This window comes from Haliaeetus albicilla, chromosome W, assembly GCF_947461875.1.
Source record: "Haliaeetus albicilla chromosome W, bHalAlb1.1, whole genome shotgun sequence".
Taxonomy (NCBI): Eukaryota; Metazoa; Chordata; class Aves; order Accipitriformes; family Accipitridae; genus Haliaeetus; species Haliaeetus albicilla.
In genome coordinates, this window is record NC_091515.1 from 11,659,485 (window position 1) to 11,687,360 (window position 27,876).

At 45.4% G+C, this 27,876-nt stretch overlaps 1 protein-coding gene across 1 annotated transcript in view; it reads left to right on the forward strand.

The window, feature by feature from the left end:
• The first annotated feature begins 18,815 nt into the window (after positions 1-18,815).
• LOC104313517 (cardiomyopathy-associated protein 5) overlaps positions 18,816-27,876 on the forward strand; it is a 65,678-nt gene continuing 56,617 nt past the window's right edge. Inside the window, 7 exon segments of the mRNA XM_069775556.1 lie at positions 18,816-18,829; positions 20,450-20,779; positions 20,781-21,430; positions 21,433-21,712; positions 21,714-21,758; positions 22,281-22,760; positions 23,209-23,656. Coding sequence (XP_069631657.1) covers positions 18,816-18,829; positions 20,450-20,779; positions 20,781-21,430; positions 21,433-21,712; positions 21,714-21,758; positions 22,281-22,760; positions 23,209-23,656 — 2,247 coding nt within the window.

The window sequence follows — 27,876 nt, forward strand, 5'->3', positions numbered from 1 at the left end:
AATTGGAGGAAGGAGTGAGGGAACTTAAACAGGAAGCGGAAACTACCCGGTCCCTGACGTCCTCAGAACTTCGGGACTTGCGGAAAGATTACAGCCGCCAGCCAGGTGAGCGGATTGCTGCCTGGCTGCTCCGATGCTGGGATAATGGGGCTGATAGTCAGCAACTGGAAGGCAAGGAAGCCCAACAGCTGGGATCCCTCGCTAGAAACCGGGGAATTGAAAGAGGAATTGGAAAAGAGGCAGCAGTTTGCAGTCTCTGGAGCCGGCTTCTCTCAAGTGTGAGGGCAAGATATCCATTCAAGGAAGATCTTGTGAATTCCTCAGAAAAGTGGACTACCGCAGATGAAGGCATCCAGTACCTGAGAGAGTTAGCAGTGGTGGAAGTCATCTACAGTGATCTAGATGATGAGGAAGTCTCCAAAGATCCAGAGGATGTCCTGTGCACACGGGCCATGTGGAGGAAGGTGATTCAAGGTGCCCCAGCATCGTATTCTAACAGCTTGGCAGCAATGTATTGTCCAGATATGGAAACACCAACTGTGGAGAAAGTGTCGTCTTGGCTCCAAAACTTTGAGGAAAATCTCTGTGTTTCCTCATCCCTACAGGACAGTGCCTTGGCTGTTAGGGATGCTCCAAGAAATCAGTCCTCTCCTGCCCCAGTCAGAGGGAAAGGGAGCCTAAGGCGTATGCCACGTGGTACACTCTGGTTCTTCCTGCGTGACCAAGGGGAAGACATGAGGAAGTGGGATGGTGAACCCACCTTTAAGCTGGAAGCCCGTGTGCGTGAACTGAGAGGGAAGACAGCTGTTAAGAAGGGGTCACCCAAGAAGAAGGCTGTCAGCGTAGTTGCTGTAGAGGCCCAAGAAAGCACTCAGCGATCCTCCAGGCATAGAAGAACTGAAACTACCTCCCTTGATTCTGGTGAGGGGACTTCTGGTCTGGTACCGCAAGGATCGGACAGTGAATATTCTGATGAGGAACAGCAATAGAGGGTCCCTGCCTTCGGCCAGGAGGAGGAAAGGGATGACCGGATATACTGGACTGTGTGGATTCGATGGCCTGGCACATCAGACCCACAGAAGTATAAGGCTTTGGTAGACACTGGTGCACAGTGTACACTGATGCCATCAGGATACAGGGGCACGGAACCCATCTGGATCTCTGGAGTGACAGGGGGATGCCAAGAATTGACTATACTGGAGGCTGAAGTGAGCTTGACAGGGGACAAGTGGGAAAAGCACCCCATTGTGACCGGCCCAGAGGCCCCTTGTATCCTTGGCATTGACTACCTCAAGAGAGGGTACTTCAAGGACCCAAAGGGGTACCGATGGGCTTTTGGTGTAGCCACTGTAAATGCAGAGAAGATCAAACAGCTATCTACTCTGCCTGGCCTCTCGGAAGATCCCTTCATTGTGGGATTGTTGCAAGTTGAAGAACAACAGGTGCCAATCGCTACCAGGACGGTGCACCGTCGGCAATATCGGACAAACCGAGACTCCCTGGCTCCCATCCATGAGCTGATTCATCACCTAGAGAGCCAAGGAGTCATCAGCAAGACTCATTCACCTTTTAATAGTCCTATATGGCCAGTGCAAAAGTCTGATGGAGGGTGGAGGTTAACAGTAGATTATCGCGGCCTGAATGAAGTGACACCGCCACTGAGTGCTGCTGTACCAGACATGTTAGAGCTCCAATATGAACTGGCATCAAAGGCAGCCACGTGGTATGCTACAATTGATATTGCCAATGCATTTTTCTCCATTCCTTTGGCAGCAGAGTGCAGGCCACAGTTTGCTTTCACATGGAGAGGTGTCCAATGCAACTGGAATCGACTGCCCCAGGGGTGGAAGCACAGTCCTACCATTTGTCATGGATTAATCCAAACAGCACTGGAACAAGGCGAAGCCCCTGAACATTTACAATACATAGATGACATCATCGTGTGGGGCAATGAGGCAGAAGAAGTGTTTGAGAAGGGGAAAAGAATAATTCAGATTCTTCTGAAAGCTGGTTTCGCCATAAAGAAAAGTAAGGTCAAGGGACCTGCACAGGAGATTCAGTTCTTGGGAATAAAATGGCAGGATGGACGCCGTCATGTCCCTATGGATGTGGTTAACAAGATAGCAACTATGTCTCCGCCAGCTAACAAGAAAGAAACACAAGCTTTCCTAGGCCTTGTGGGGTTCTGGAGAATGCATATTCCAGGTTACAGTCAGCTTGTGAGCCCTCTCTATCGAGTAACGCGGAAAAAGAACTATTTTGAATGGGGCCCTGAACAACAACAAGCCTTTGAGCATATCAGACAAGAAATAGCTCGTGCAGTAGCTCTTGGGCCTGTCCGGACAGGACCAGATGTGCAAAATATACTCTACACTGCAGCTGGGGATCATGGTCTCACCTGGAGCCTGTGGCAGAAAACACCAGGAGAAACCCGAGGTCGACCATTAGGGTTTTGGAGCCGGGGGTACCGAGGATCAGAAGCCCACTACACCCCGACTGAAAAAGAGATACTAGCAGCACATGAGGGGGTTCGAGCCGCTTCAGAAGTTGTTGGTACAGAAGCATATCTCCTCTTGGCACCACGATTGCCCGTGCTACACTGGATGTTCAAAGGAAACATCCCCTCTACACATCATGCAACCAGCGCTACATGGAGTAAGTGGATAGCATTGATCACGCAACGGGCTCGACTGGGGAAATCTAACCGCCCAGGAATTCTGGAAGAGATCATGGACTGGCCAGAAGGCAGAGATTTTGGAGCATCACCTGAGGAGGTGGCTCGTGCCCAAGAGGCACCACCATATAATGAGTTACCAGAAGACGAAAGGTGTTATGCTTTGTTTACTGATGGATCCTGTCGTGTGGTAGGGAACCATCGGAAGTGGAAAGCTGCTGTGTGGAGTCCCACACGCCAAGTCGTTGAGGCCACTGAAGGAGAAGGCGAGTCAAGTCAGTTTGCAGAAGTGAAAGCCATCCAACTAGCCCTAAACATTGCTGAACGAGAAAATGGCCGGTACTCTACCTCTATACTGACTCCTGGATGGTGGCTAATGCCCTATGGGGGTGGCTACAGCAGTGGAAGAAGACCAATTGGCAATGCAGGGGTAAACCCATCTGGGCAGCAGCATTGTGGCAGGACATTGCTGCCCGTGTAGAACACATAACTCTAAGGGTACGTCATGTAGATGCTCACGTGCCCAAAAGCCGTGCCACTGAAGAACATCGAAATAATGAACAGGTAGACAAGGCTGCCAAAATAGAAATAGCTCAGGTGGACCTGGACTGGGAGCGTAAAGGTGAGCTATTTGTAGCTCGATGGGCCCATGAGACATCAGGACACCTAGGGAGAGATGCAACATATAGGTGGGCTCGTGATCGAGGGGTGGACCTGACCATGGAGGCCATTACGCAGGTCACTCATGAATGTGAAACATGTGCTGCAATCAAACGAGCTACCAGAGTAAAGTCTCCCTGGAACAGAGGGCGGTGGCTGGGTTTTCGATATGGCGAGGCCTGGCAAATTGACTACATTGGACCACTGCCACGAACACGCCAAGGCAAGCGCTACATACTCACCATGGTGGAAGCAACTACTGGTTGGCTAGAAACATATCCTGTAAACCATGCCACTGCCCGAAACACCATCTTAGGCCTCGAAAGGCAAATTTTATGGCGACACGGTACCCCAGAAAGAATTGAATCAGACAATGGGACTCATTTCCGAAATAACCTCATAAGCTCCTGGGCAAAGAAACATGGCATTGAGTGGGTGTACCACATACCCTATCACCTGCAAGCATCTGGGAAAATTGAGAGATATAATGGACTGTTGAAGACTATGCTGAGAGCGCTGGGCAATGGGACATGGAAGCATTGGGATACAAATTTAGCAGAAGCCACTTGGCTAGTTAACACCAGAGGATCTGCTAACCGTCCTGGTCCTGCCCAAACAAAACCCCTACATACTGTGGGAGGAGATAAGGTCCCCGTAGTGCACATGGGGAAGTGGCTGGGGAAGGCAGTGTGGATTGCACCTCCCATGGGAAAAGGCAAACCCATTCGTGGGATTGTCTTTGCTCAGGGACCTGGGTGTACTTGGTGGGTAATGCGGAAGAATGGGGAGACCCAGTGTGTGCCTCAAGGACATTTAACCTTGGGGGAAAAATAATCTGTGATGTGAGTTGTATGTCATAGGAAGTAATGTAGCAGGAATGACCTGAACTGCAGAGGAGTGAACTTCGCAAGGAACCAGACAAGTGCATCGGTGACCCAAACCAAGCTGGTGTTGGGGCCCAACGATCGAACATACTGCTTCTCCTGTCCTGACCACTCATCTTGATGGATGGGGCTCAAGTCATAACCTGTATGTGAACATCAGGAAGAGTGGAAGAAGCCCATGGAATATCTATCTCTTAAAGGACAGGGGATAGTAATTAATAAGAATGTACAAATCCGTACGTTGGGTATAAAAGTGGTTTAAGTATGTAGTCTCAGTTGTAAGTGTTGGTGAGAAAGGATTTCAGTAATGAGAATTAAATACAATAGTATGGTTAGAAGATATCTGTATTAAGTTATGTGGAACCTGAGCAGGACGCAAATGGTATGGAATAAGGGGTGGAGATTGTCTTGGGTCTGGCTGAGATGGAGTTAATACTCCCCATGGCAGCCCTCATAGCACTGTGCTCTGCATCAGTAGCTAGAAAGGTGTTGATAGCACACCAGTGTTTTGGCTACAGCTGAGCAATGCTGGCACAGCATCAAGGCTGTCTCTCCAACATTTTTGCCCCCCCTCAATGGCAGGCTGGGGCAGGGCAAGATCTTGGGAGGGGACATAACCAGGACAGCTGACCTAAACTAACCAAACAGATATTCCATACCATATGACGTCAGCTCAGATATAAAAGCTAAGTAAAGGGAGACGGAAGAGGGGGGGGCATTTTGTCTTCCGGAGCAACCACTACGCGTACTGAAGCCCTGCTTCCCGAGAAGTGGCTAGACATCGCCTGCTGATGGGAAGTAGAGAATAACATAATTTGTTTTTTTTTCTTTGCTTTCGCGCGCGCAACTTTTGCTATCACTTTATTAAACTGTCCTTATCTTGACCCACGAGCCTTTTGTTATATTTTCTCCCCCCCGTCCAGCTGAGGAGGGGGAGTGATAGAGCGGCTTTGGTGGGCACCTGGCATCCAACCAGGGTCAACCCACCACATATGCCACAATGGACATTGCTAATGCGTTTTTCTCCATTCAGAGTGCAGGCCACAGTTTGCTTTCACTTGGAGGGGTGTCCAGTACACCTGGAATCGACTGCCCCAGGGGTGGAAACACAGCCCCACCATTTGCCATGGACTGATCCAGGCTGCACTGGAAAAAGGTGAAGCTCCAGAACACCTGCAATACATTGATGACATCATCATATGGGGCAACACAGCAGAAGTTTTTGAGAATGGGAAGAAAATAATCCAAATCCTTTTGAAGGCTGGTTTTGCCATAAAACAAAAAGTAAGGTCATGGGACCTGCACAGGAGATCCAGTTTTTAGGAATAAAATGGCAAGATGGACTTCGTCAGATCCCCATGAATGTGATCAACAAAATAGCAGCTGTGTCTCCACCGACTAATAAAAAGGAAACACAGGCCTTCTTAGGTGTTGTGGGTTTTTGGAGAATGCATATTCCAAACTACAGTCTGATTGTAAGTCCTCTCTATCAAGTGACCCGGAAGAAGTATGATTTCTTCCCTGAGCAACAACAAGCCTTTGAACAAATTAAACAGGAGATTGTTTATGCCGTAGCCCTTGGACCAGTCCGGGCAGGACAAGATGTTAAAAATGTGCTCTATACTGCAGCCGGGGAGAATGGCCCTACCTGGAGCCTCTGGCAGAAAGCACCTGGGGAGACCCGAGGCCAACCCCTGGGGTTTTGTATTAGAGGATATCGAGGATCCGAGGCTCGCTATACTCCAACTGAAAAAGAGATATTGGCAGCATATGAAGGAGTTTGAGCTGCCTCAGAAGTGGTTGGTACTGAAACACAGCTCCTCTTAGCACGCCGACTGCCAGTGCTGGGCTGGATGTTCAAAGGGAAAGTCTCCTCTACACATCACGCGACTGATGCCACGTGGAGTAAGTGGATTGCACTGGTCACACAACGGGCTCGCATAGGAAACCCCGATCGCCCAGGAATTGTGGAAGTGATCATGGACTGGCCAGAAGGCAAAGATTTTGGAATGTCGCCAGAGGAGGAGGTGGCACGTGCTGAAGAGGCCCCACTGTATAATAAACTGCCAGAAAATGAGAGGCAATATGCCCTGTTCACTGATGGGTCCTGTTGCATTGTGGGAAAGCATCAGAGGTGGAAAGCTGCTGTATGGAGTCCTACACGACAAGTCACAGAAACTGCTGAAGGAGAAGGTGAATCGAGTCAGTTTGCAGAGGTGAAAGCCATCCAGCTAGCATTAGACATTGCTGAAAGAGAGAAGTGGCCAGTGCTCTATCTCTATACTGACTCATGGATGGTGGCAAATGCCCTATGGGGGTGGTTACAGCAATGGAAGCAGAGCAACTGGCAGCGCAGAGGTAAACCCATTTGGGCTGCTGCACTGTGGCAAGATATTGCATCCCGGCTAGAGAATCTGGTTGTAAAAGTACGTCACGTAGATGCTCACATACCCAAGAGTTGGGCTACTGAAGAACATCAAAACAACCAGCAGGTGGATCAGGCTGCCAAGATTGAAGTGTCTCAGGTGGACCTGGACTGGCAACATAAGGGTGAGCTATTTATGGCTTGGTGGGCCCATGACACCTCAGGCCATCAGGGAAGAGATGCAACATATAGATGGGCTCGTGATCGAGGGGTGGACTTGACCATGGACACTATTGCGCAGGTTATCCATGAATGTGAAACATGTGCTGCAATTAAGCAAGCCAAGCGGTTAAAGCCCCTGTGGTATGGAGGGCGATGGCTGAAATATAAATTTGGGGAAGCCTGGCAGATTGACTATATCACACTCCCACAAACTCGCCAAGGCAAGCGCTATGTGCTTACAATGGTGGAAGCAACCACCGGATGGCTGGAAACATAGTCTGTACCCCATGCCACTGCCCGGAACACTATCCTGGGCCTTGAGAAGCAGGTCTTGTGGCGACATGGCACCCCAGAAAGAATTGAGTCAGACAATGGGACTAATTTCCGAAACAACCTCATAGACACCTGGGCCAAAGAACATGGAATTCAGTGGGTATATCACATCCCCTATCACGCACTGGCCTCTGGAAAAATCGAATGATACAATGGACTGCTGAAAACTACATTGAGAGCAATGGGGGGTGGAACTTTCAAACATTGGGATACACATTTAGCAGAAGCCACCTGGTTGGTTAATACCAGAGGATCTGCCAATCGGAGTGGCCCTGCCCAGTCAGAACTTTTACATACTGTAGAAGGGGATAAAGTGCCTGCAGTGCACATAAAGAATATGCTAGGGAAGACAGTCTGGGTTACTCCTGCCTCAAGCAGAGACAAACCCATCCAATGGATTGCTTTTGCTCAAGGACCTGGGTACACTTAGTGGGTGATGCAGAAGGATGGGGAAGTTTGATGTGTACCTCAGGGAGATTTGATTTTGGGAGAGAATAGCCAGTGAATTAGGCTGTGTGATATTTAACTGCTAAATAACCTGCCAATGTATGTCATTGTATCTATGGTGTCTATATGCCATATCAAGGGTATTACTGTAAGAATTACCCAAATGACTGCAGGATGGACTTTGAAACTGAGCCAAGTGCAACAGTGATGGAACTTGAACTGGCGCCCAGCGAATTCCTCAAGATCAACATCTTTGACCTGCAGACCAAGGGCGTGGGTTGCACCAAATGTACCAGCTGCAAGCTCCAGAGGCAACATGCAACAATCCAACACCTCACACCATCTCTCCTGTCCTGAAGGACTGTTACAACAGATGGAGCCCCAAAGTCATGGACTAAATAAAATTGATGGACACCTTAGAGGGATGGCCCATAGACCAAGGGAATGCTATTTGTGTGTGGGGGTGTACATATACATATATATATATATATATATCAAAGACAAGGAAAGTGGTGGTGATTAATTGGAAAATGTAGGATCTGGGCATGACATAGATGGTATAGGTTAAGGGGTGGATAATGTTCTGGGTTTGTCTGGGATAGAGTTAATTTTCACAGGAACCTGGGAGGGGGGGCACAGCCGGGACAGCTGACCTGAACTAGCCAAGGAGCTATTCCATACCATGTGACATCATGCTCAGTATATAAATGGGGAGCTGGTTGGGGGGAAGCTTTCGGTGGGGGAAGTGGTGGAGCGTTGGGTTCCGGGTGGTGAGCAGTTGCACTGTGCATCACTCGTTTTGTATATTCTTTTATTACTACTGTTGTTGTTGTTGTTGTAACTTCTTTGTTTGTGTTGTCCCAGTAAATTGTCCTTATCTCAACCCTCGAGGTTCCGTTTTCGTTTTTTCTTTTCTCCTTTCTGATTCTCCTCCCCATCCCACTGGAGGGAGGCGGGAGGAGTGAGCGAGCGGCTGAGTGGTCCTTTGTTACCGGCTGGGCTGAAACCACGACAGAAAAAAAAAAAAAAAAAAAAAAAGATTTTGAGGTCCCTTTTCCTGGGGTATTTTGAAATAATGGACAGCTCATTTATATTTGTTTCTCAGTCAGATCCTGCCTGAGTTTCTTTTTCATTTCTTAAGATGGCACGAGGCAAAGGCACAGCAAGCAAATTCGGGACTAGTTTTAAAAGAAGCTGAATTTCTTGCTTTCTAGAGCAAGTTAAGGGAAAACTTACAGGAAGGCCTACTTGAAACTAAGCTAGTTTGAAGGATGCTTTGTAATTCTGTTTTATTACCAACCCCCTTTATGTGCAGAATCTTTAATCTGTACCTTGTTCTGTTTATCTAGTTATTCCCTGAGTCCCTCTGGCTGGAAGAAAAGTACTGTTATCCCTGTTTTACAATAGGTGAATGGAGGCAGGGGGAGTCTAATGGACTTTCATGGATTGTCTGTAGCAAAGCAGAAAAATGAGCCTAGGTATTCTGTGGCTGGTCTGATCTCTTGTTCAGTGGACACTGAGTGATTGCTTTGTTAAGAAATTACCTTAATCTACATTGTTGTTTATTGATATATTGAATATTGATATATATCTTGACAGAAGTTTCCATGAAATCTTCCCCATACCCAACTTTGGGTTTACATGTAAAACTCTAATCTGGTAATAGTAATTTCCTCCATAACAAACTTGCTGTATTTCAGAAAGATGAAACACTTTTTTTTTTCTTCTCTCTCTACATGTGGTGATCAGCAACCTGCAGTGTTTTAAAAAAAAATAAGTTGAATAACATTATCAGAAACACGCGATTAACAATTTGCTTTAGATAATTTAAGTTAGTGTAAAAAAAAAAAAAAAAAAAATCCTTCCAGAAAAGTAGTTTTAGTCATGCTTTCTATTTTGTGGTACTTAGTTGTCTTTTTAAGAGTCATTTACATAGTGGTATAACCACTAAAGCAAGTGGAGATGGGAATTATTTAGAACTATATGTGTCTCAAACTAGGTGGGGTTTTTAATGACTAGCTGCTATAGACTGTAACTTGCATTTTTACTAGAGCACTTTTATAGAATAATATGCATTTATTTTTTGAAGGCAAATGACTTGGAATAAGGAAAACTTTGATTTGCTTGACCTTTGTGAGGTAAATGTAATTACTATAAATGGTAAAACTTGGAACTGCAGATTTTATGAAATTGAACTTGATGGGGGGAATTTAAACATCATAATTTTAGATTTCAGAATTCAAGAGTTTTAATCCTAATTACTAGATGAAGATTTAGAAACTAGCCTCCTAATGCAGTTTAGGAATTGTATCTCTTCTGCCATGGATGGGAATCTTTGGAATGTGGTACATTTCCTGCTCCTCAGTTCACTGAAGAAACAGACAAACTAAATATCCTGAAAAATGTCTTCATCTGGACTATGCTTCTATCATAATTGCCCTTTTCAAAATACAGATTTGTGATTTTAAAACTCTGCAAGGTTTTGTAACTTCATATTTCATTAACTGTCAAAAAATCTTATTGAGAAAATATTTTTGGATAAAATTGTATTTGATATCCTTTTGCTCTTTCCTTTTGTAATGTAAGTATATACACACAGATGGATGTAAGTATACACACACAGAGGCATACATGTACTTCTCTCTCCCGCCCCGTAAGTTTTATTACAATGATATTTGATATATTGTCTTTTGCTGTTGGTGTAACTGTTACCAGGTGACTTATTTTTTCTTATTCAAGTGCTGTACAAACATTAATAAAAATGAATTAATCTGGATTAATATATAAAATGTAAAAAAAATGTACTTAAGGTCAAGATTGATAAGAAAAAGCAACATCCTCTCTTAGCTAGTTATAGTGCTAAAGAAAATAGCTTATTTATTATTCTGAAAAATAGCATCCCAAAGTCTAGCCTTTTAGCTGCTCAGTATGCCAACCTTGCTGTGGTGGCAGGTTTTTCTTGCAGTGGATAAGTTCTCAGGCATTTGAACACTCAAAACATAAAAGAAAACTTGTTCTCCTTTTCAAAAATGTCTTTTGCCTCCAAACATTTACTTATTAGTGTTAGTAGACATCTGTTGTAGTAATTTCATTGCATTTCTGTTTTGTAGTGTTGGAGGTCAGCAGCCCTTGTTCTCATTCCTTTTATCCGCCCTGTGCCCATTTCCTCATGAGCTGTTATACTGCTAATACTAAATTAATTTGTTTGTGACTCTTCCACAACTTTCTGTGGGCATGGGCAAGGAGTCACTTTCACTCCAGTTACCTGTCTGATTAACATTAGGGTTAAAACTGTATATACTGTATCATCTATGAACAACTCCATTTCCCTTTTAGATAATTATATGTATGATACATGTCTGCTTTTTATGTCTGTCTCCATGTTTTTGGTGTGTTCTGTTGGATTGTAAGCTGTTAAATTCTGAGCTCTGCTAACTATAATAATATTTTATATGCAAAGTTATATCATGTGAGAACAAGACCTCAAATTTTTCACAGCTCGAAGAATGGCTTTTTTTTTACCCAGAAGGTGTTGCACAAAGTTCCAGGAAGCTTTGCTAGAATTGGCAAAAGAGGACGGGAGTCTGAAACTTTCCAATCCTACTGGTTTGATCATTAACCATGCTTTTCTCAGAGGAAGCATTGCCTGTTGTGAATGTGGAAACAGTATTACAGTGTTGTGGTAGGTTGACCCTGGCTGGGCACTAGGTGCCCACCAAAGCTGCTCTATCACTCCCCCTCCTCAGCTGGACCAGGGAGAGGAGATATAACAAAGGCCTCGTGGGTCAAGATAAGGACAGTTTAATAAAGTGAAAGCAAAGGTCGCGCGCGAAAGCAAAGAAAAACAAATTATGTTATTCTCTACTTCCCATCAGCAGGCAATCTCTGGCCACTTCCTGGGAAGCAGGGCTTCAGTACACGTAATGGTTGCTCCAGAAGATGAAAATGCCCCCCTTCCGTCTCCCTTTACTTAGCTTTTATATCTGAGCTGATGTCATATGGTATGGAATATCTGTTTGGTTAGTTTGGGTCAGCTGTCTGGCTACATCCCCTCCCAAGATCTTGTCCAGCCCCAGCCTGCCATTGAGGGGGGCGAAAATGTTGGAGAGAGAGCCTTGATGCTGTGCCAGCACTGCTCAGCAGTAGCCAAAACACTGGTGTGTTATCAACAACTTTCTAGCTACTGATGCAGAGCACAGCGCTATGAGGGCTGCTATGGGGAGTATTAACTCCATCTCAGCCAGACCCAATATAATCTCCACCCCTTATTCCATACCATTTGCATCCTGCTCAGGTCCCACATAATTTAATACAGATATCTTCTAACCACGCCATTGTGTTTAATTCTCATTACTGAAATCCCTTCTTACCAACACTTACAACTGAAACTACATACTTAAACCACCTTTATACCCAACATACAGATTTATACATTCTTATTAATTACTATCCCCTGTCCTTTAAGAGATAGATATTCCATGGGCTTCTTCCACTCCTCCAGATGTTCACACACAGGTTATGACTTGGGCCCCATCCGTCAAGATGAGTGGTCAGGACAGGAGAAGCAGTATGTTCGATCGTTGGGCACCAACACCGGCTTGGTTTGGGTCACTGATGCACTTGTCTGGTTCCCCGCGAAGTTCACTCCTCTGCAGTTCAGGTCATTCCTGCTACATTACTTCCTATGACATACAACTCACATCACAGATTATTTTTCCCCCAAGGTTAAATGTCCTTGAGGCACACACTGGGTCTCCCCATTCTTCCGCATTACCCACCAAGTACACCCAGGTCCCTGAGCAAAGACAATCCCGCAAATCGGTTTGCCTTTTCCCATGGGAGGAGCAATCCACACTGCCTTCCCCAGCCACTTCCCCATGTGCACTACGGGGACCTTATCTCCTCCCACAGTATGTAGGGGTTTTGTTTGGGCAGGACCAGGACGGTTAGCAGATCCTCTGGTGTTAACTAGCCAAGTGGCTTCTGCTAAATTTGTATCCCAATGCTTCCATGCCCCATTGCCCAGCGCTCTCAACATAGTCTTTAACAGTCCATTATATCTCTCAATTTTCCCAGATGCTTGCAGGTGATAGGGTATGTGGTACACCCACTCAATGCCATGTTTCTTTGCCCAGGAGCTTATGAGGTTATTTTGGAAATGAGTCCCATTGTCTGATTCAATTCTTTCTGGGGTACCGTGTCGCCATAAAATTTGCCTTTCGAGGCCTAAGATGGTGTTTCGGGCAGTGGCATGGTTTACAGGATATGTTTCTAGCCAACCAGTAGTTGCTTCCACCATGGTGAGTATGTAGCGCTTGCCTTGGCGTGTTCGTGGCAGTGGTCCGATGTCAATTTGCCAGGCCTTCACCATATCAAAAACCCAGCCACGGCCCTGTGTTCCAGGGAGACTTTACTCTGGTGGCTCGTTTGATTGCAGCACCTGTTTCACATTCATGAGTGACCTGTGTGATGCCCTCCATGGTCAGGTCCACCCCTTGATCACGACCCCATCTATATGTTGCATCTCTCCCTAGATGTCCTGATGTCTCATGGGCCCATCGAGCTACAAATAGCTCACCCTTACGCTCCCAGTCCAGGTCCACCTGAGCTATTTCTATTTTGGCAGCCTTGTCTACCTGTTCATTATTTCGATGTTCTTCAGTGGCACGGCTTTTGGGCACGTGAGCATCTACATGACGTACCCTTAGAGTTATGTGTTCTACACGGGCAGCAATGTCCTGCCACAATGCTGCTGCCCAGATGGGTTTACCCCTGCATTGCCAATTGGTCTTCTTCCACTGCTGTAGCCACCCCCATAGGGCATTAGCCACCATCCAGGAGTCGGTATAGAGGTAGAGTACTGGCCACTTTTCTCGTTCAGCAATGTCTAGAGATAGTTGGATGGCTTTCACTTCTGCAAACTGACTTGACTCGCCTTCTCCTTCAGTGGCCTCAACGACTTGTGGTGTGGGACTCCACACAGCAGCTTTCCACTTCCAATGGTTCCCTACCACACGACAGGATCCATCAGTAAACAAAGCATAACACCTTTCGTCTTCTGGTAACTCATTATATGGTGGTGCCTCTTGGGCACGAGCCACCTCCTCAGGTGATGCTCCAAAATCTCTGCCTTCTGGCCAGTCCATGATCTCCTCCAGGTTTCCTGGGTGGTTGGATTTCCCCAGTCGAGCTCGTTGCGTGATCAATGCTATCCACTTACTCCATGTAGTGCTGGTTGCATGATGTGTAGAGGGGATGTTTCCTTTGCCGTGTAGCACGGGCAATCGTGGTGCCAAGAGGAGATATGCTTCTGTACCAACAACTTCTGAAGCGGCTCGAACCCCCTCATATGCTGCTAGTATCTCTTTTTCAGTCGGGGTGTAGTGGGCTTCTGATCCTCGGTACCCCCGGCTCCAAAACCCTAATGGTCGACCTCGGGTTTCTCCTGGTGTTTTCTGCCACAGGCTCCAGGTGAGACCATGCTCCCCAGCTGCAGTGTAGAGTACATTTTGTACATCTGGTCCTGTCCAGACAGGCCCAAGAGCTACTGCATGAGCTATTTCTTGTCTGATATGCTCAAAGGCTTGTTGTTGCTCAGGGCCCCATTCAAAATAGTTCTTTTTCCGCGTTACTCGATAGAGAGGGCTCACAAGCTGACTGTAACCTGGAATATGCATTCTCCAGAACCCCACAAGGCCTAGGAAAGCTTGTGTTTCTTTCTTGTTAGCTGGTGGAGACATAGTTGCTATCTTGTTAACCACATCCATAGGGACATGATGGCATCCATCCTGCCATTTTATTCCCAAGAACTGAATCTCCTGTGCAGGTCCCTTGACCTTGCTTTTCTTTATGGCAAAACCAGCTTTCAGAAGAATCTGAATTATTCTTTTTCCCTTCTCAAACACTTCTTCTGCCTTGTTGCCCCACACGATGATGTCATCTATGTATTGTAAATGTTCAGGGGCATCGCCTTGTTCCAGTGCCGTTTGGATTAGTCCGTGAGAAATGGTAGGGCTGTGCTTCCACCCCTGGGGCAGTCGATTCCAGTTGCATTGGACACCTCTCCATGTGAAAGCAAACTGTGGCCTGCACTCTGCTGCCAAAGGAATGGAGAAAAATGCATTGGCAATATCAATTGTAGCATACCACGTGGCTGCCTTTGATGCCAGTTCATATTGGAGCTCTAACATGTACAGCAGCACTCAGTGGCGGTGTCACTTCATTCAGGCTGCGATAATCTACTGTTAACCTCCACCCTCCATCAGACTTTTGCACTGGCCATATAGGACTATTAAAAGGTGAATGAGTCTTGCTGATGACTCCTTGGCTCTCTAGGTGATGAATCAGCTCATGGATGGGAGCCAGGGAGTCTCGGTTTGTCCGATATTGCTGCCGGTGCACCGTCCTGGTAGCAATTGGCACCTGCTGTTCTTCAACTCACAGCAATCCCACAATGAAGGAATCTTCTGAGAGGCTAGGCAGGGTAGATGATAGCTGTTTGATCTTCTCTTTGTTTACAGTGGCTACACCAAAAGCCCATCGCTACCCCTTTGGGTCCTTGAAGTACCCTCTCCTGAGGCAGTCTGTAGAGAAATTCCATGTGGGGACGGACGACAGGACACCAATATGATGATCAAAGTTGCCAGTTTATTGAGCCTAGCTGATCATTCTTATACAATTCTCTAAGTTCCTAAGAAGCTTTGATTGGCTGCTGCATGCAAGCATTTGGTGTCCACGCGCACAAGCATAAAATGTGATTGGTTATATCGACACTGTACACGCGTATAAACACAAGACATAATTGGTTATACTCACTCTGTACACGCGCATAAACATAGGACATAATTGGCTATCTTAACTAAAACATGCAAAACTTGTCTCAGTCTAATTGGTCAAGGTAAACTGCTGAATTGAGGTTGTTTGTGTCAAGTTCCCTTTATCGTGGAATGCGCACCTGTGTTTTCCTAATTGGGATCTTTCTTTTTTTTTTTCTTCTTGTTTATTCCGTTTAAGGCCTTCTAAAGGCGTCTGGAATGCTCTTGCGACCATGAGCTACTTTCAGGCCCAGTAACTAAGTTCCATATAATTGATCCCTACAGTAGTCTATGCCAAGGATACAAGGGGCCTCTGGGCCGGTCACAATGGGGTGCTTTTCCCACTTGTCCCCTGTCAAGCTCACTTCAGCCTCCAGTATAGTCAATTCTTGGCATCCCCTTGTCACTCCAGAGATCCAGATGGGTTCTGTGCCCCTGTACCCTGATGGCATCAGTGTACACTGTGCACCAGTGTCTACCAAAGCCTTATACTTCTGTGGGTCTGATGTGCCAGGCCATCGAATCCACACAGTCCAGTATATCCGGTCATCCCTTTCCTCCTCCTGGCCGAAGGCAGGGACCCTCTGTTGCTGTTCCTCGTCAGAGTATTCACTGTCCGATCCTTGCAGTGCCAGACCAGAAGTCCCCTCACCAGAATCAAGGGAGGTGGTTTCAGTTCTTCTATGCCTGGAGGATCGCTGATTACTTTCTTGGGCCTCTACAGCAACTACGCTGACAGCCGCCTTCTCGGGTGACCCCTTCTTAACAGCTGTCTTCTCTCTCAGTTCACATACACGGGCTTCCAGCTTAAAGGTAGGTTCACCATCCCACTTCCTCATGCCCTCCCCTTGGTCACGCAGGAAGAAGCAGACTGCGCCACATGGCATATGCCTGTGGATCCCTTTCCCTCTGACTGGGGCAGGAGAGGACTGATTTCTTGGAGCATCCCTAACAGCCAAGGCACTGTCCTGTAGGGATGAGGAGATACAGAGATTTTCTTCAAAGTTTTGGAGCCAAGACGACACTTTCTCCACAGTTGGTGTTTCCATATCTGGGCAGTACATTGCTGCCAAGCTGTTAGAATACGATGCTGGGGCACCTTGAATCACCTTCCTCCACATGGCCCGTGTGCACAGGACATCCTCTGGATCTTTGGAGACTTCCTCATCATCTAGATCACTGTAGATGACTTCCACCACTGCTAACTCTCTCAGGTACTGGATGCCTTCATCTGCGGTAGTCCACTTTCCTGAGGAGTTCACAAGATCTTCCTTGAATGGATATCTTGCCCTCACACTTGAGAGGAGCCATCTCCAGAGACTGCAAATTGCTGCCTCTTTTCCAATCCCTCTTTCAATTCCCCGGTTTCTAGCGAGGGATCCCAGCTGTTGGGCTTCCTTGCCTTCCAATTGCTGACTGTCGGCCCCGTTATCCCAGCATCAGAGCAGCCAGGCAGCAATCCGCTCACCTGGCTGGTGGCTGTAGTCTTTCCGCATGTCTTGAAGTTCTGAGAAGGTCAGGGACCGTGTAGTTTCCGCTTCCTTCTTAAGTTCCCTCACTCCTTCCTCCAATTTCTTTATCGAAGGACCAGCTTCTAGATCAAGCCTTTCCTCTTCTTCTTCCCTCACTAATCGATGGTATGGACCTGTTGATCTCCTTGTCCACTGTTTCCTTTTCACTACTGGGGCAATTACTGTAGTTGTTGTTGTTGTTTGGGTCCCTATCTCGAGCATGGTGTCCTCAGATGCAGTCTGGGTCCCTGCCTCAACCATAGTCCTCTGAGAGTGTTGAACTATGGCTTGGTAGGCATAGGCCAGGCCCCAGTACAGTGCGAGAAGCTGCTGGTTTTCATTGGGATAGGTAAGGCACCCTTCTATCAGGTGGCACATCAGTTTGCCAGGGTTACTTGCCTGTTCAGATGTAAAATCCCAGATTATGGGAGGTGATAACCGTCCTAGGAATCTGCCCAAATCCTTCCATATACCCTGCCACCCAGGCACTGGTCGCTTGAGGGCACATTTCAGTATTGCCTCACCTGAAACTTGTCTTCTCTTATACCAGGACGAGACCAGATTCCACAATACCTATAATATGCCACCAGTATGAATTATTAGTATGGAACAGCTCACATAAGGGTGAACAAGGACTCAGGAGCCTGCATAATAAAACCATTCACATCAATGCCTGGTAGGGAGAGGGAGATGTGTTCCCTCATCTCCTCCACAAGATAGCTCCCACAACACAGCAAAGCCATCAGTGCCAGGACAAAGCACACAGCCATTATTTGCATTACCATGTTCCCAAACTCAGCAAGATAGAGATAAGCAAGCAGCCAACAAGCTCCGTGACCTGCACAGGAGCTTGCCACTTAATAACTAGCTATAGAACGCTTAATGCAAAACTGCCGTTGTAGTGCCCCACGTTGGGCGCCAAAAAGGACTGTGGTGGGTTGACCCTGGCTGGATGCCAGGTGCCCACCAAAGCCGCTCTATCATTCCCCCTCCTCAGCTGGACAGGGGAGGAAGAAAATATAACAAAAGGCTCATGGGTCAAGATAAGGACAGTTTAATAAAGTGAAAGCAAAGGTCGCGCGCGAAAGCAAAGAAAAACAAATGATGTTATTCTCTACTTCCCATCAGCAGGCAATCTCTGGCCACTTCCTGGGAAGCAAGGCTTCAGTACGCGTAGTAGTTGCTCCGGAAGACAAAAAAATGCCCCCCTTCCATCTCCCTTTACTTAGCTTTTATATCTGAGCTGACGTCATATGGTATGGAATATCTGTTTGGTTAGTTTGGGTCAGCTGTCCTGGTTATGTCCCCTCCCAAGATCTTGCCCTGCCCCACCCTGCCATTGAGGGGGGGGCAAAAATGTTGGAGAGACAGCCTTGATGCTGTGCCAGCACTGCTCAGCAGTAGCCAAAACACTGGTGTGCTATCAACACCTTTCTAGCTACTGATGCAGAGCACAGCGCTATGAGGGCTGCTATGGGGAGTATTAACTCCATCTCAGCCAGACCCAATACAAAAAGTAAGGCCAGCACTTCTAGTATCAGAATTACCTTTTTGTTTCCAATAGGTACTGAGCAGTTTTGCTGAGTGCTCTTTACGAAAATGATATGGTTAGGAGAGTTTGCTTGATGGAGAGATTATGGCTTTCCTCAGGATTTCCTCTTCTCTTTCTTGTCACAGGAGAAGAGTCAGAGATCACTCAGATCTGATCTAGTAGTTAGTTTATTGGGTTCTGATCAGTAAATTTAGGTATGTAAAATATTTAATAAGTACAGATGGATTGGCAGTCAATTCTCTACTATTTACTACACTTAAAGTTAGTATGGGATACAAAGATTATTGTGTACCCTTACTATACGTATCTTAAATGTTACATGCATGCAAAAAATGTCACTTACCAACCCATCGATGCCTGGTGTCAGGTAAGGGATCTCTCAGCCTCGAGGGGTAACCTTGAGAGGCGTCCCTACTCAAGGGGAGATCACCACCGCACAGCCAGCTGCTATGGAGGGAGAGCTCAACAGACCCTGATGGCTGCAGATATTTATAGTGTGAAGTGGTTGATTCGTAGTCAGATTTTCTGCTGTGTTAACACAGTTTCAGCCGCTTATCAGCCCAGTCTCCAGCCAAAATGTTTTTTGGTTTTGGTGCTGGGTTCTCACTGATAGCCTCACAATAGGATTAACTTCAGTTAGGCCTACTTGCAGAGCATCTGCCTGGACCAAAGTTCAGTTAGTTCAAACAGGAGGAGTGCATCCGTCACACTCCTTCAAAGACCTCTGCCTTCTGCCACGTGCTCAGCACCCTCAGGAGCGGTGCCGACTGCTCCTCAGGGGTATTCCCCCGCCTCTACAGCCTGCAGGTATCTCTGGCACCCACGTGGTGCTGCATCGCAGCCTGTGGCAGTCGGTCATCTGGGTTCTGCTTCTCCAATCCCATGGTCAGGAGCCAGATTTCTTCAATTTTGCCTTATTCTAATCACCTAGGAAGTGACCCCTCCCTCTGTTCAGAGGAAGTTGGACATTGTGTGGCCGTAGGTTTGCATCCTTCCATGAGAGTGACAGAGACTTCACCGCTTCTTCAGTAGCTCTGTTCTACTGAAGCCTCTGCCTTTGCCAGACGATACTCTGCTTTTCTTTCCATCAGCTACTAACACGATTTCCCTAAATGAACTACTATCGACTCAAGGAATATTGGGGTTGAGCGTTATGATTACCTTTTCTATGCTTTTTTGAAATAACTATTGTAACCCTAAAAAGACAAAAGACTTTTTTTTTTAAATAGTATTATGTCTTTTAATTGGTTTTGCTATTCTTTACACTCTTATTTCTAATACTGTTTTTTTTCCTAGAGCTTCCAAGAAAATGTTTCTCCAGCCTTTCTTTTTTAACTGAGAGAGATTTAATTGCAGCATATGATAGCATACTGATTGCATATCATAAGGTTTAAAGTTAGCTTTATAAAACATTGTTATTTCATTCAGGGAGGGCTCAGTATATTTTTATTGTTGAATGTATTCTAAATTACTTTGTTAAATATGTAGAGTGCTTAGAGGATGAAACATATGAGAAGACAGTAACAAAGTAGCAGATAGATTCTCTACTCCTTTGAGCATTGTATAATCATTTACACTTAGACAAAGCAAGTGTAGGTGCTAATAAAATACTGACAGTATAAGTGTTTAGTGCAATGTTTAAATTACTGTGAGATAACCAGGCACTGGAGAATAACCCCAGAATCAGCTCAATCTCACACTGGCAAAACAAGGTCAGATCAAAGACTCTTTTTCCTGCATTGTCAAGAGCATTTAAACACCTCCCCTTCATTGAACTAATCTTGCAACATGCAGCTTTACAAAAATTTATCTAAAATACATTTGTCAGATGAAATATGACTTTGCTTATGCTTGTGTTTCAAAATTTATGCACATGCAGTATTATTACAACTTCGAAAAATATTTTTGCTTTTATGCAAAATTTAGATTTCACTGCAATAATTTGATTTGTTGTGTGATTTTATGGCTTTTTTTCTTTTTTTTTTAGTTTAAAAGATCTTATCCAAAGTGAAGATGTGAAACCCAAGATGCAGTACATCATGACTAACCCTTCCTTTTCTATGGTAACAGTTAAAAGTGAAGATAGTGGGATAATCTGGGAAACCAGCTCGAGCAGATGTTCTACTCCCTGGGTGTCAGAAACTAGTACAACTTCTGATCTTTACAGTATGGAAAGTTCACCAGTAGGTTGTCCTCCAGGAAAAGTTATCTTTAGTATGGATGAAGGTAAGATTGTTTGGAAAAGGAAGCATAAATCTTCAAATAGGGTGCCGATGCCTACAAATCTGAAGGGAGGCCAGGGCAATAAAAAGCATGACTTCTGGAATGCAGAGGCAAGAACCAAGAACTGTTCTAGGAGAGGTGCAGGGCTCAGTGTTAAATGTTGAACAGATGGAAGCACAAGATACAGATGAGGAAATGTTGGACAACAAAGAAGATCTAGAGACCATTGCAGAAGAGCCAGTAAAACATGCTACAGTAATATTAATATTTAGAGAAAGCAGACTGAGAAAAGTAGGGCTGATCCTTGGAGGACCAGTACAAGCTAGAATCCAGCTGTTCAACTCAATTTTTGGAGGGACTGGGCCAGCCCCTGAAACACTAGAGAAAACTAGAATCCAGAGAAGTAGCTCGGTTTCAGGAGATTCTGAACAGTTCCTCAAAGCATCAGTAAAAGAAAGACTGCAGAAGTTCAGTTCTCTTTCAGACGCAACACATCCAAAACCTTTCCAGAGAGCAAGAAGTAGAAATCTCGAAACACCATCAGAGAGAAGAAGGGAGCAAAGACAGCAACCTGCAGCACATTCAAATCAAAGCTATTCTTCACCAAAATTGCCTCTTGAAAAATGGCTTACTAATAAAGATGATGTTTCATTTGAAAATGTTAAACCTATTAAAATGAAAGATAAACCAAGCAGATTTTCAAGCTTTGGTGCAGAAACAACTCTTCAGCATGAAGAAAGAAAAGACAATCTCTTTTGGAGACTCCAAATCAGGTATCAGGACAGTCACTGAAGTCCTGCCCTCCTGAAGAAGCCAGGAAGCAGCAAAGTTATTCACCTGCAGCCAAAACGGCAATAACAGAGCAATCAACATCTGTTTCATTAGAGTCTGATGATAAATCAGAGAAACAAGTGCTGCTTCCTTCAGTTGAAACTGCAAACAAGAAACCAGACCAATCCCTGCTGACAGCATCAGATCCTCTGGATGAACTGATGGAGCAGGAAATTCAGTTCAATTCTGCACTACAGACTTTCAGCAGATTTTGTTAATGAATTAGATAGACAAAGTGTAGGGTTTAGGGATTATTCCGTGCGGGGCCCGGACAATAGAACACCAATATGATGATTAAAGTCGTCACTTTATTGAGCTTAGCCGATCATTTTTATACAATTCTCTAAGTTGTTTAGAAGCTTTGATTGGCTGCTGCATGCAAGCATTTGGTGTCCACGCACACAAGCATAAGCGGTGATTGGTTACATCGATACTGTCCATGCGTATAAACATAAGATAAAGTTAGTTATACTCACTCTGTACACACGCATAAACACAGGATATAATTGGCTATATTAACTAGAGCATGCGAAACTTGTCTCAGTCCAATTGGCTAAGATAAGCCCCTGAATTGAAGTTGTTTGTGCCAAGTTCCCTTTATCATGGAATGTGCACCTGTGTTTTTCTAACTGGGATCTTTCTTTTTCTATCTTCTTGTTTAGTCTGTTCAAAGCCTTCTAAAGGCGTCTGGAACACTCTTGTGACCATGAGCTACTTTCAGGCCCGATAACTAAGTTCCATATAATTGAACCCTACAGACAAAGTACCCAACCTATTTTGCCTACAGCATCCATGTCAGAACATCCTGAGAGGGAAGCACAGAAGTCAGCAGTTCAGTCTTACTTACCTAGTGCTCCATCAGCTAAATCCAAATATTCCACTCTATCTGAAACAAGACAGGAGAATATTATTCCTCAGTCATCAGAAACTGCACAATCTGAGTCTGAACACATGCTTTTACCACATTCTGTATATGAAACAGAGAAGCAAGAAACTGAGTGTCACTCATCAACAACTGCATGGTCAGAAACTGACCATTCAGGGCTATTGCATTCTGCTAAAAAAAAAGAGAGTCAAAAGACCCCACCACCAGAAACACAAAATGTTCACTTAGAGAAGCAAACAGAGTCCGAACAAGAATTTTCCTCCTCCCTCCAGGAAACAGAGAAGCAAGGAATTAAACTAAATTCACTTATTCCTGAAAAGATAGATTCTAAATATTTTGGGATTTCATATCCTATTGTCGTGGTTTCAGCCCAGCCGGTAACAAAGGACCACGCGGCCGCTCGCTCACTCCTCCCGCCCCCCTCTGGTGGGATAGGGGGGAGACGGAGGAGAGAAAAGAAAAAAAACCCAAAACTGGAACCTCGAGGGTTGAGATAAAGGCAGTTTACTGGAACAACACAAAGAAATTACAACAACAACGACGGTACTAATGAACGAGTATACAAAAAGAGTGATGCACAGTGCAACTGCTCACCACCCGGGACCTGACGCTCCGCCACTTCCCCCACCGAAAGTCGAGAGCACCCCCCCCCCCAGCCCGCTCCCCATTTATATACTGAGCATGATGTCACATGGTATGGAATAGCTCCTTGGCTAGTTCAGGTCAGCTGCCCCGGCTATGCCCCCCACCTCCCAGGTTCCTGTAAAAATTAACTCTATCCCAGCTGAACCCAGGACACCTATTTGCACAGAAACACAAGAAACTCAGAAAACTTCAGCTGTAAATAAAGCGGTAGATTTGGATCACCCTAATTTTTCCATTGAAAAAAGCAAACAAGCAGAGAGTGCACAAATGGAGATGGAGCGTCCAGATTTCTTATATTCCAGAGAAGAAACAGAGGAATTGGAGAATGCACAACTGGAGACAGAATATCCTGAATTGCTTTTTTCTATGAAAGAAACGGAGGAATTGGAGAGTGCCCAACTGGAGACAGAGCAGCCAGATTTCTCATATTTCAGAGACGAAATGGTGGAATCAGAGAGTGCACAGCTGGAGATGGAGTATCCAGACTTTTCTTTTTCCAGGGAAGAAATGGAGGAATTGGAAAGTGCACAGCTGGAAACAGAACATCAGGAGTTTTTATTTTCCAGGGAAGAAACAGAAAACCAAAAAACTGTTCCTTTTGAACTGGAAGTCTTACTCCCCTGAAGAAGCAGAGCAAGAAGAAACAGCACAGCTTGTCGCGGTAGAGACGGACACGACAAGTATTAGATCATGCAAAATGGCTACTTTATTGTTCTAACACACCTTTTTATCCCCTTCTTCAGAGTATGTGTTAGTATATGATTGGTTTAGTTAGTAACTAACAGTTCATGATTGGTGAGTCGTCAGGATGGTTCTTATCATTATCTTGTTTTTGTACCGCTCTTCTCGGGACTTTCCAGATTTTCAAGGATACACTACAAGCTGCTCAAGGTCACGCTGTTCTCGAATTGTCAGGCATTCTGCAGACCCATTGCATCCCCCGTCAATTCCCCCTTTTTGTATTTGTGCTAAAAATATTGTCCCAGCTGCCCTCTGCAGGGCCCTTTGCAGAAGGCTGAAAAGACAGGGCAACATTAGGAGCACAGTTATCACAACCAAGATCACTACCCCCACAATCTTGAGCAGAGATATCAACCATCCAGACAATCCCCAACCCTCGAACATCTTTGTTAGCCAATCTAATTCATTGCTTTCTGTCAGCTTCTTGACTCCCTTCTTTAATTGTTGAATGCTACTGAAAATGGATTCTGAGTGATCGGATAGATTCATACAACACATCCCTTCAAACTCATCACAACTGTGTCCTTGTGCTAAAAGCAAGAAATCAATTGCAGCTCTATTTTGTAGCATAGCATGTCTGACACTATCAAAGTCTAGCAGTAAATCAGATAATACTACACCAGTCTGTATTCAGGGACCCCAGAGTTTGTGATTCCTGGGGTGGCAATGAGGGTGAATGCCTGATCCGTGGAAACCAGGCATTCCCATCCATTGAGTCCATGACCTGCTGCACAGGGGTCTCCATCAATAAGTTCTTAAACTTTGTTGATGTCAGTGGAACCCCCTATTAAACCTGTGAAAAAGGGATTGCTTGGTGTTGCTGTACTGAGGTATAAGCAATCTTGTCCGGTCACGTCAGCCAGGGTCATCCAGATGTTTTCTTTGGTTTGCGGCGGTGTCCATGACTACGTCCATCCGAGGACTGTGAGGAAGATGGACCATCCGTACATTCTTATGCCGTCTTGCTCCGCAAACTTAGCCCAGCGATCAGTAGGTGCCAGCTTTGCGTGGGCATCCCCACAGAGGCAACAATGGCCTTGCCGTACACCAGCCCGATGCTCTTCAGAAAATCCCGGTATTTATACATTTGCAGAGGAACGGATTTCAACACACATGGCCAGCGGGTGCCAAAATCCGCCTCAGTTGCAACCTATGACGCATGCGCTCGCTGGCCAGGCACGCTGCACGAGTCATAGCCATCTTGTCTATTGGTTCATGGACTTTGTGATGTGGTTACAATGCACAGAGAATCTTGACCTGTTATGTTGGCCAAGGTGACCTAGACGTTAGTTTTTGGCTGAGGTGGTATTCATATTGCTGCACCATCTAAGATGTTCCAGATGATGATGGTCATGCAAATTCAACAGGAGTCCATCGCGGGCCTGTATCTGTGGAAACACAAGCATAACCTCGCCCGCAGGTTATTAATGGAAATGGACCTTCCCATTGCCCTGTTTCTAGATTCTTAGCTAAAACCGTGACCTTACCTCTAATTTTGTCTTTAGCTAACTTTTCTTGTGGAGAGAGATTCCCTACTCCCCCTTTTTGTGTTTGAAGCTGCCGCTTCAACGCGCCATGTGCACGCAGCTCTACTACATGTGGAGAACCATTTTGATATACTACATTGCTGTTCCAGTTGTTGTTTTCATACCATACTATTGCTGCTTTACCTGTTTTTCCAGAACCATCTGTGAAGACAGTGGGGCCTTTCACAGGTTCTGGCTGGCTTAAATTTTTCTGACCAAATAGTATTTCTTGAGCAAATTTCAGTAGCAGGTGTGACGGTAGATGATACAATATTTGCCCTTGAAAACCCGCCATAGCCGCTTGCAGCTTGTAATTGTTTGCCAGACACTATTCAAAATACCAATTTTGAACAGGTAAAACAATTGTAGCTGGATCACGTCCTGTTAGTTCTACACATCGTTTTCTGGCTTTTATGATTACATCAGCAATAAGTTCAAACAAGCCAGGAGCAGTTTTTCGTGGCCGGAATGACAAAAACATCCATTCTAAAATATGTAATGGGTCATCCCACTCAGAATTCCACTGCACCAAAGCACCAAATGGCACGGTTTTGTCAATTAGTACAAAGAATTGTACCAATTGAGACAGATCAATTCGAGAAACAAATTTCTTGTATATACATTGTTCCACCCTGTTAATTACATTTAACGCTTCCTTATTTAATATTCTGGGTTCTGTTGGATCATTGGAATGTTTTAATAAGTCCAATAAAGGTTGTAACTGCGAATTGGTCAGTCCAAGATAGGGCCTGATCCAGTTCAAGGATCCCATTAATTTCTGTACATCATTGAGTGTCTTAACCGCAAGGCTGAGTTTCACAGGTTGGGGTGCAACCTGCTTGTTTGTAATTGTCATTCACAAATATTTCCAGGGTTCTATTTTTTGCACTTTTTCGGGGGCAATAACTAACCCATATTGTTGTAACGAATTCATGGCCAAATTTTTCATGTCATTCAACTGCTCCTTGTTGTCTGATGCTAACAGAATGTCATCCATATAATGATAACAATAACTAGTAGGGAATTTTTCCCTTACAGGTGACAGAGCTTGTGCAACAAACCATTGACAAATTGTTGGTGAATTTTTCATGCCCTGCGGCAGAACTCTCCATTGATATCTTTTTGCTGGTTCTGCATGATTGATAGAAGGCACAGAAAATGCAAATTTTTCTTTATCTTGGGGAGCTAATGGTATCTTAAAAAAACAGTCCTTAAGGTCCATGACAATGATTTCCCAATCTTGAGGGATCATGGCAGGTGAAGGCATGCCTGGTTGCAGAGCCCCCATCGTGGCCATGACAGCATTGACTTGCCGCAGGTCATGCAAAAATCGCCATTTTCCTGATTTCTTTTTTATCACAAACACTGGAGTATTCCACGGACTGTGAGATGGTTCAATGTGTCCGGCAGCTAGTTGTTCTGCCACCAATTCTTGCAGGGCCTTTAATTTTTCAATTGGCAGGGGCCACTGATCCACCCACACAGGGTTATTTGTTAACCAGGTTAAAACAAGCGTGGGTTGTCTAACACCCTGCAGCACAGTGGCCCCCATTAAAAATCCGTGGTAATTCTCACCCCCATTGCGACAAGCAATCCCTCCCCCATAAATTGAGGGGAGCTGCCGTCACATATGGTTTAATAACTGCTTGTTGGCCCTCAGGATTGGTAATCAGAACTGGTGTGGCTGCCGTCTTTGCTCGCGCGGATCCTCCCAGCCCCACTACTCCCATACCAGCCTCCTCTGTGGGCCAGGTGGACGGCCACAGATAATCGGCAATAATAGTCACATCGGCTCCGGTGTCCAGGAGCCCTGCAAGCCTTACTGTAGTCGGCGATCGTCCATGATTCGACAGTGTGCACGTCATATGTGGTCGGGATGATGAAACAGTCTGAGACCAGCAAACTTGAGGGGGTCCCGTAGAGCCGAAGCCTCCATCGCATCGCAGTCGCTGTTCTGCTTTTGAAATACAACTTGAAAAAAGAATAAGTTGAGCAATGCGAGTACCTTTAGGGATTGTTACTGGTGGGTAGGGGGTTGAAACCATTGCGCAAATTTGACCTGTAAAATCAGCATCAATAACTCCCACATGCACAATTAGTCCACTTAACATGCTACTTGATCTTCCCAGTAGCAATGCACTCAGTCCTCGTCCTATAGGACCCCTTGCATCAAGAGGGACCTTAACGATGTTAAGCTGTTGCGGCTGAGAATTGTTCGCAGAGGGGAGGTGGCCGGCTGTCGGGAGGGGATTTGTTGTCCTCGCGCACCCTCTCGCACTCTTTTTGTGGTTTCCCTGTAGCAGCTGCCCATTAACATGAAATTTCACTTGTACAAGATGCGTAATGTCATATGGACACAGCAGATCTGTGCTGATTATTCAAATAAGTTGCATCACCTCAGGAGAATTGATTCCAAATTTTTGTACCTTATTCTGCAAATCCTGCACCACTTTCCAGCCGATTGGATTGTGCTCATCGCGCTGGTTTGTGCCTGCAGCAGCTTTGAAAACAGGAAATGTAGCAGGAGCCTCTGCTGCTACGTTTACAGGCTTTGGATATGCC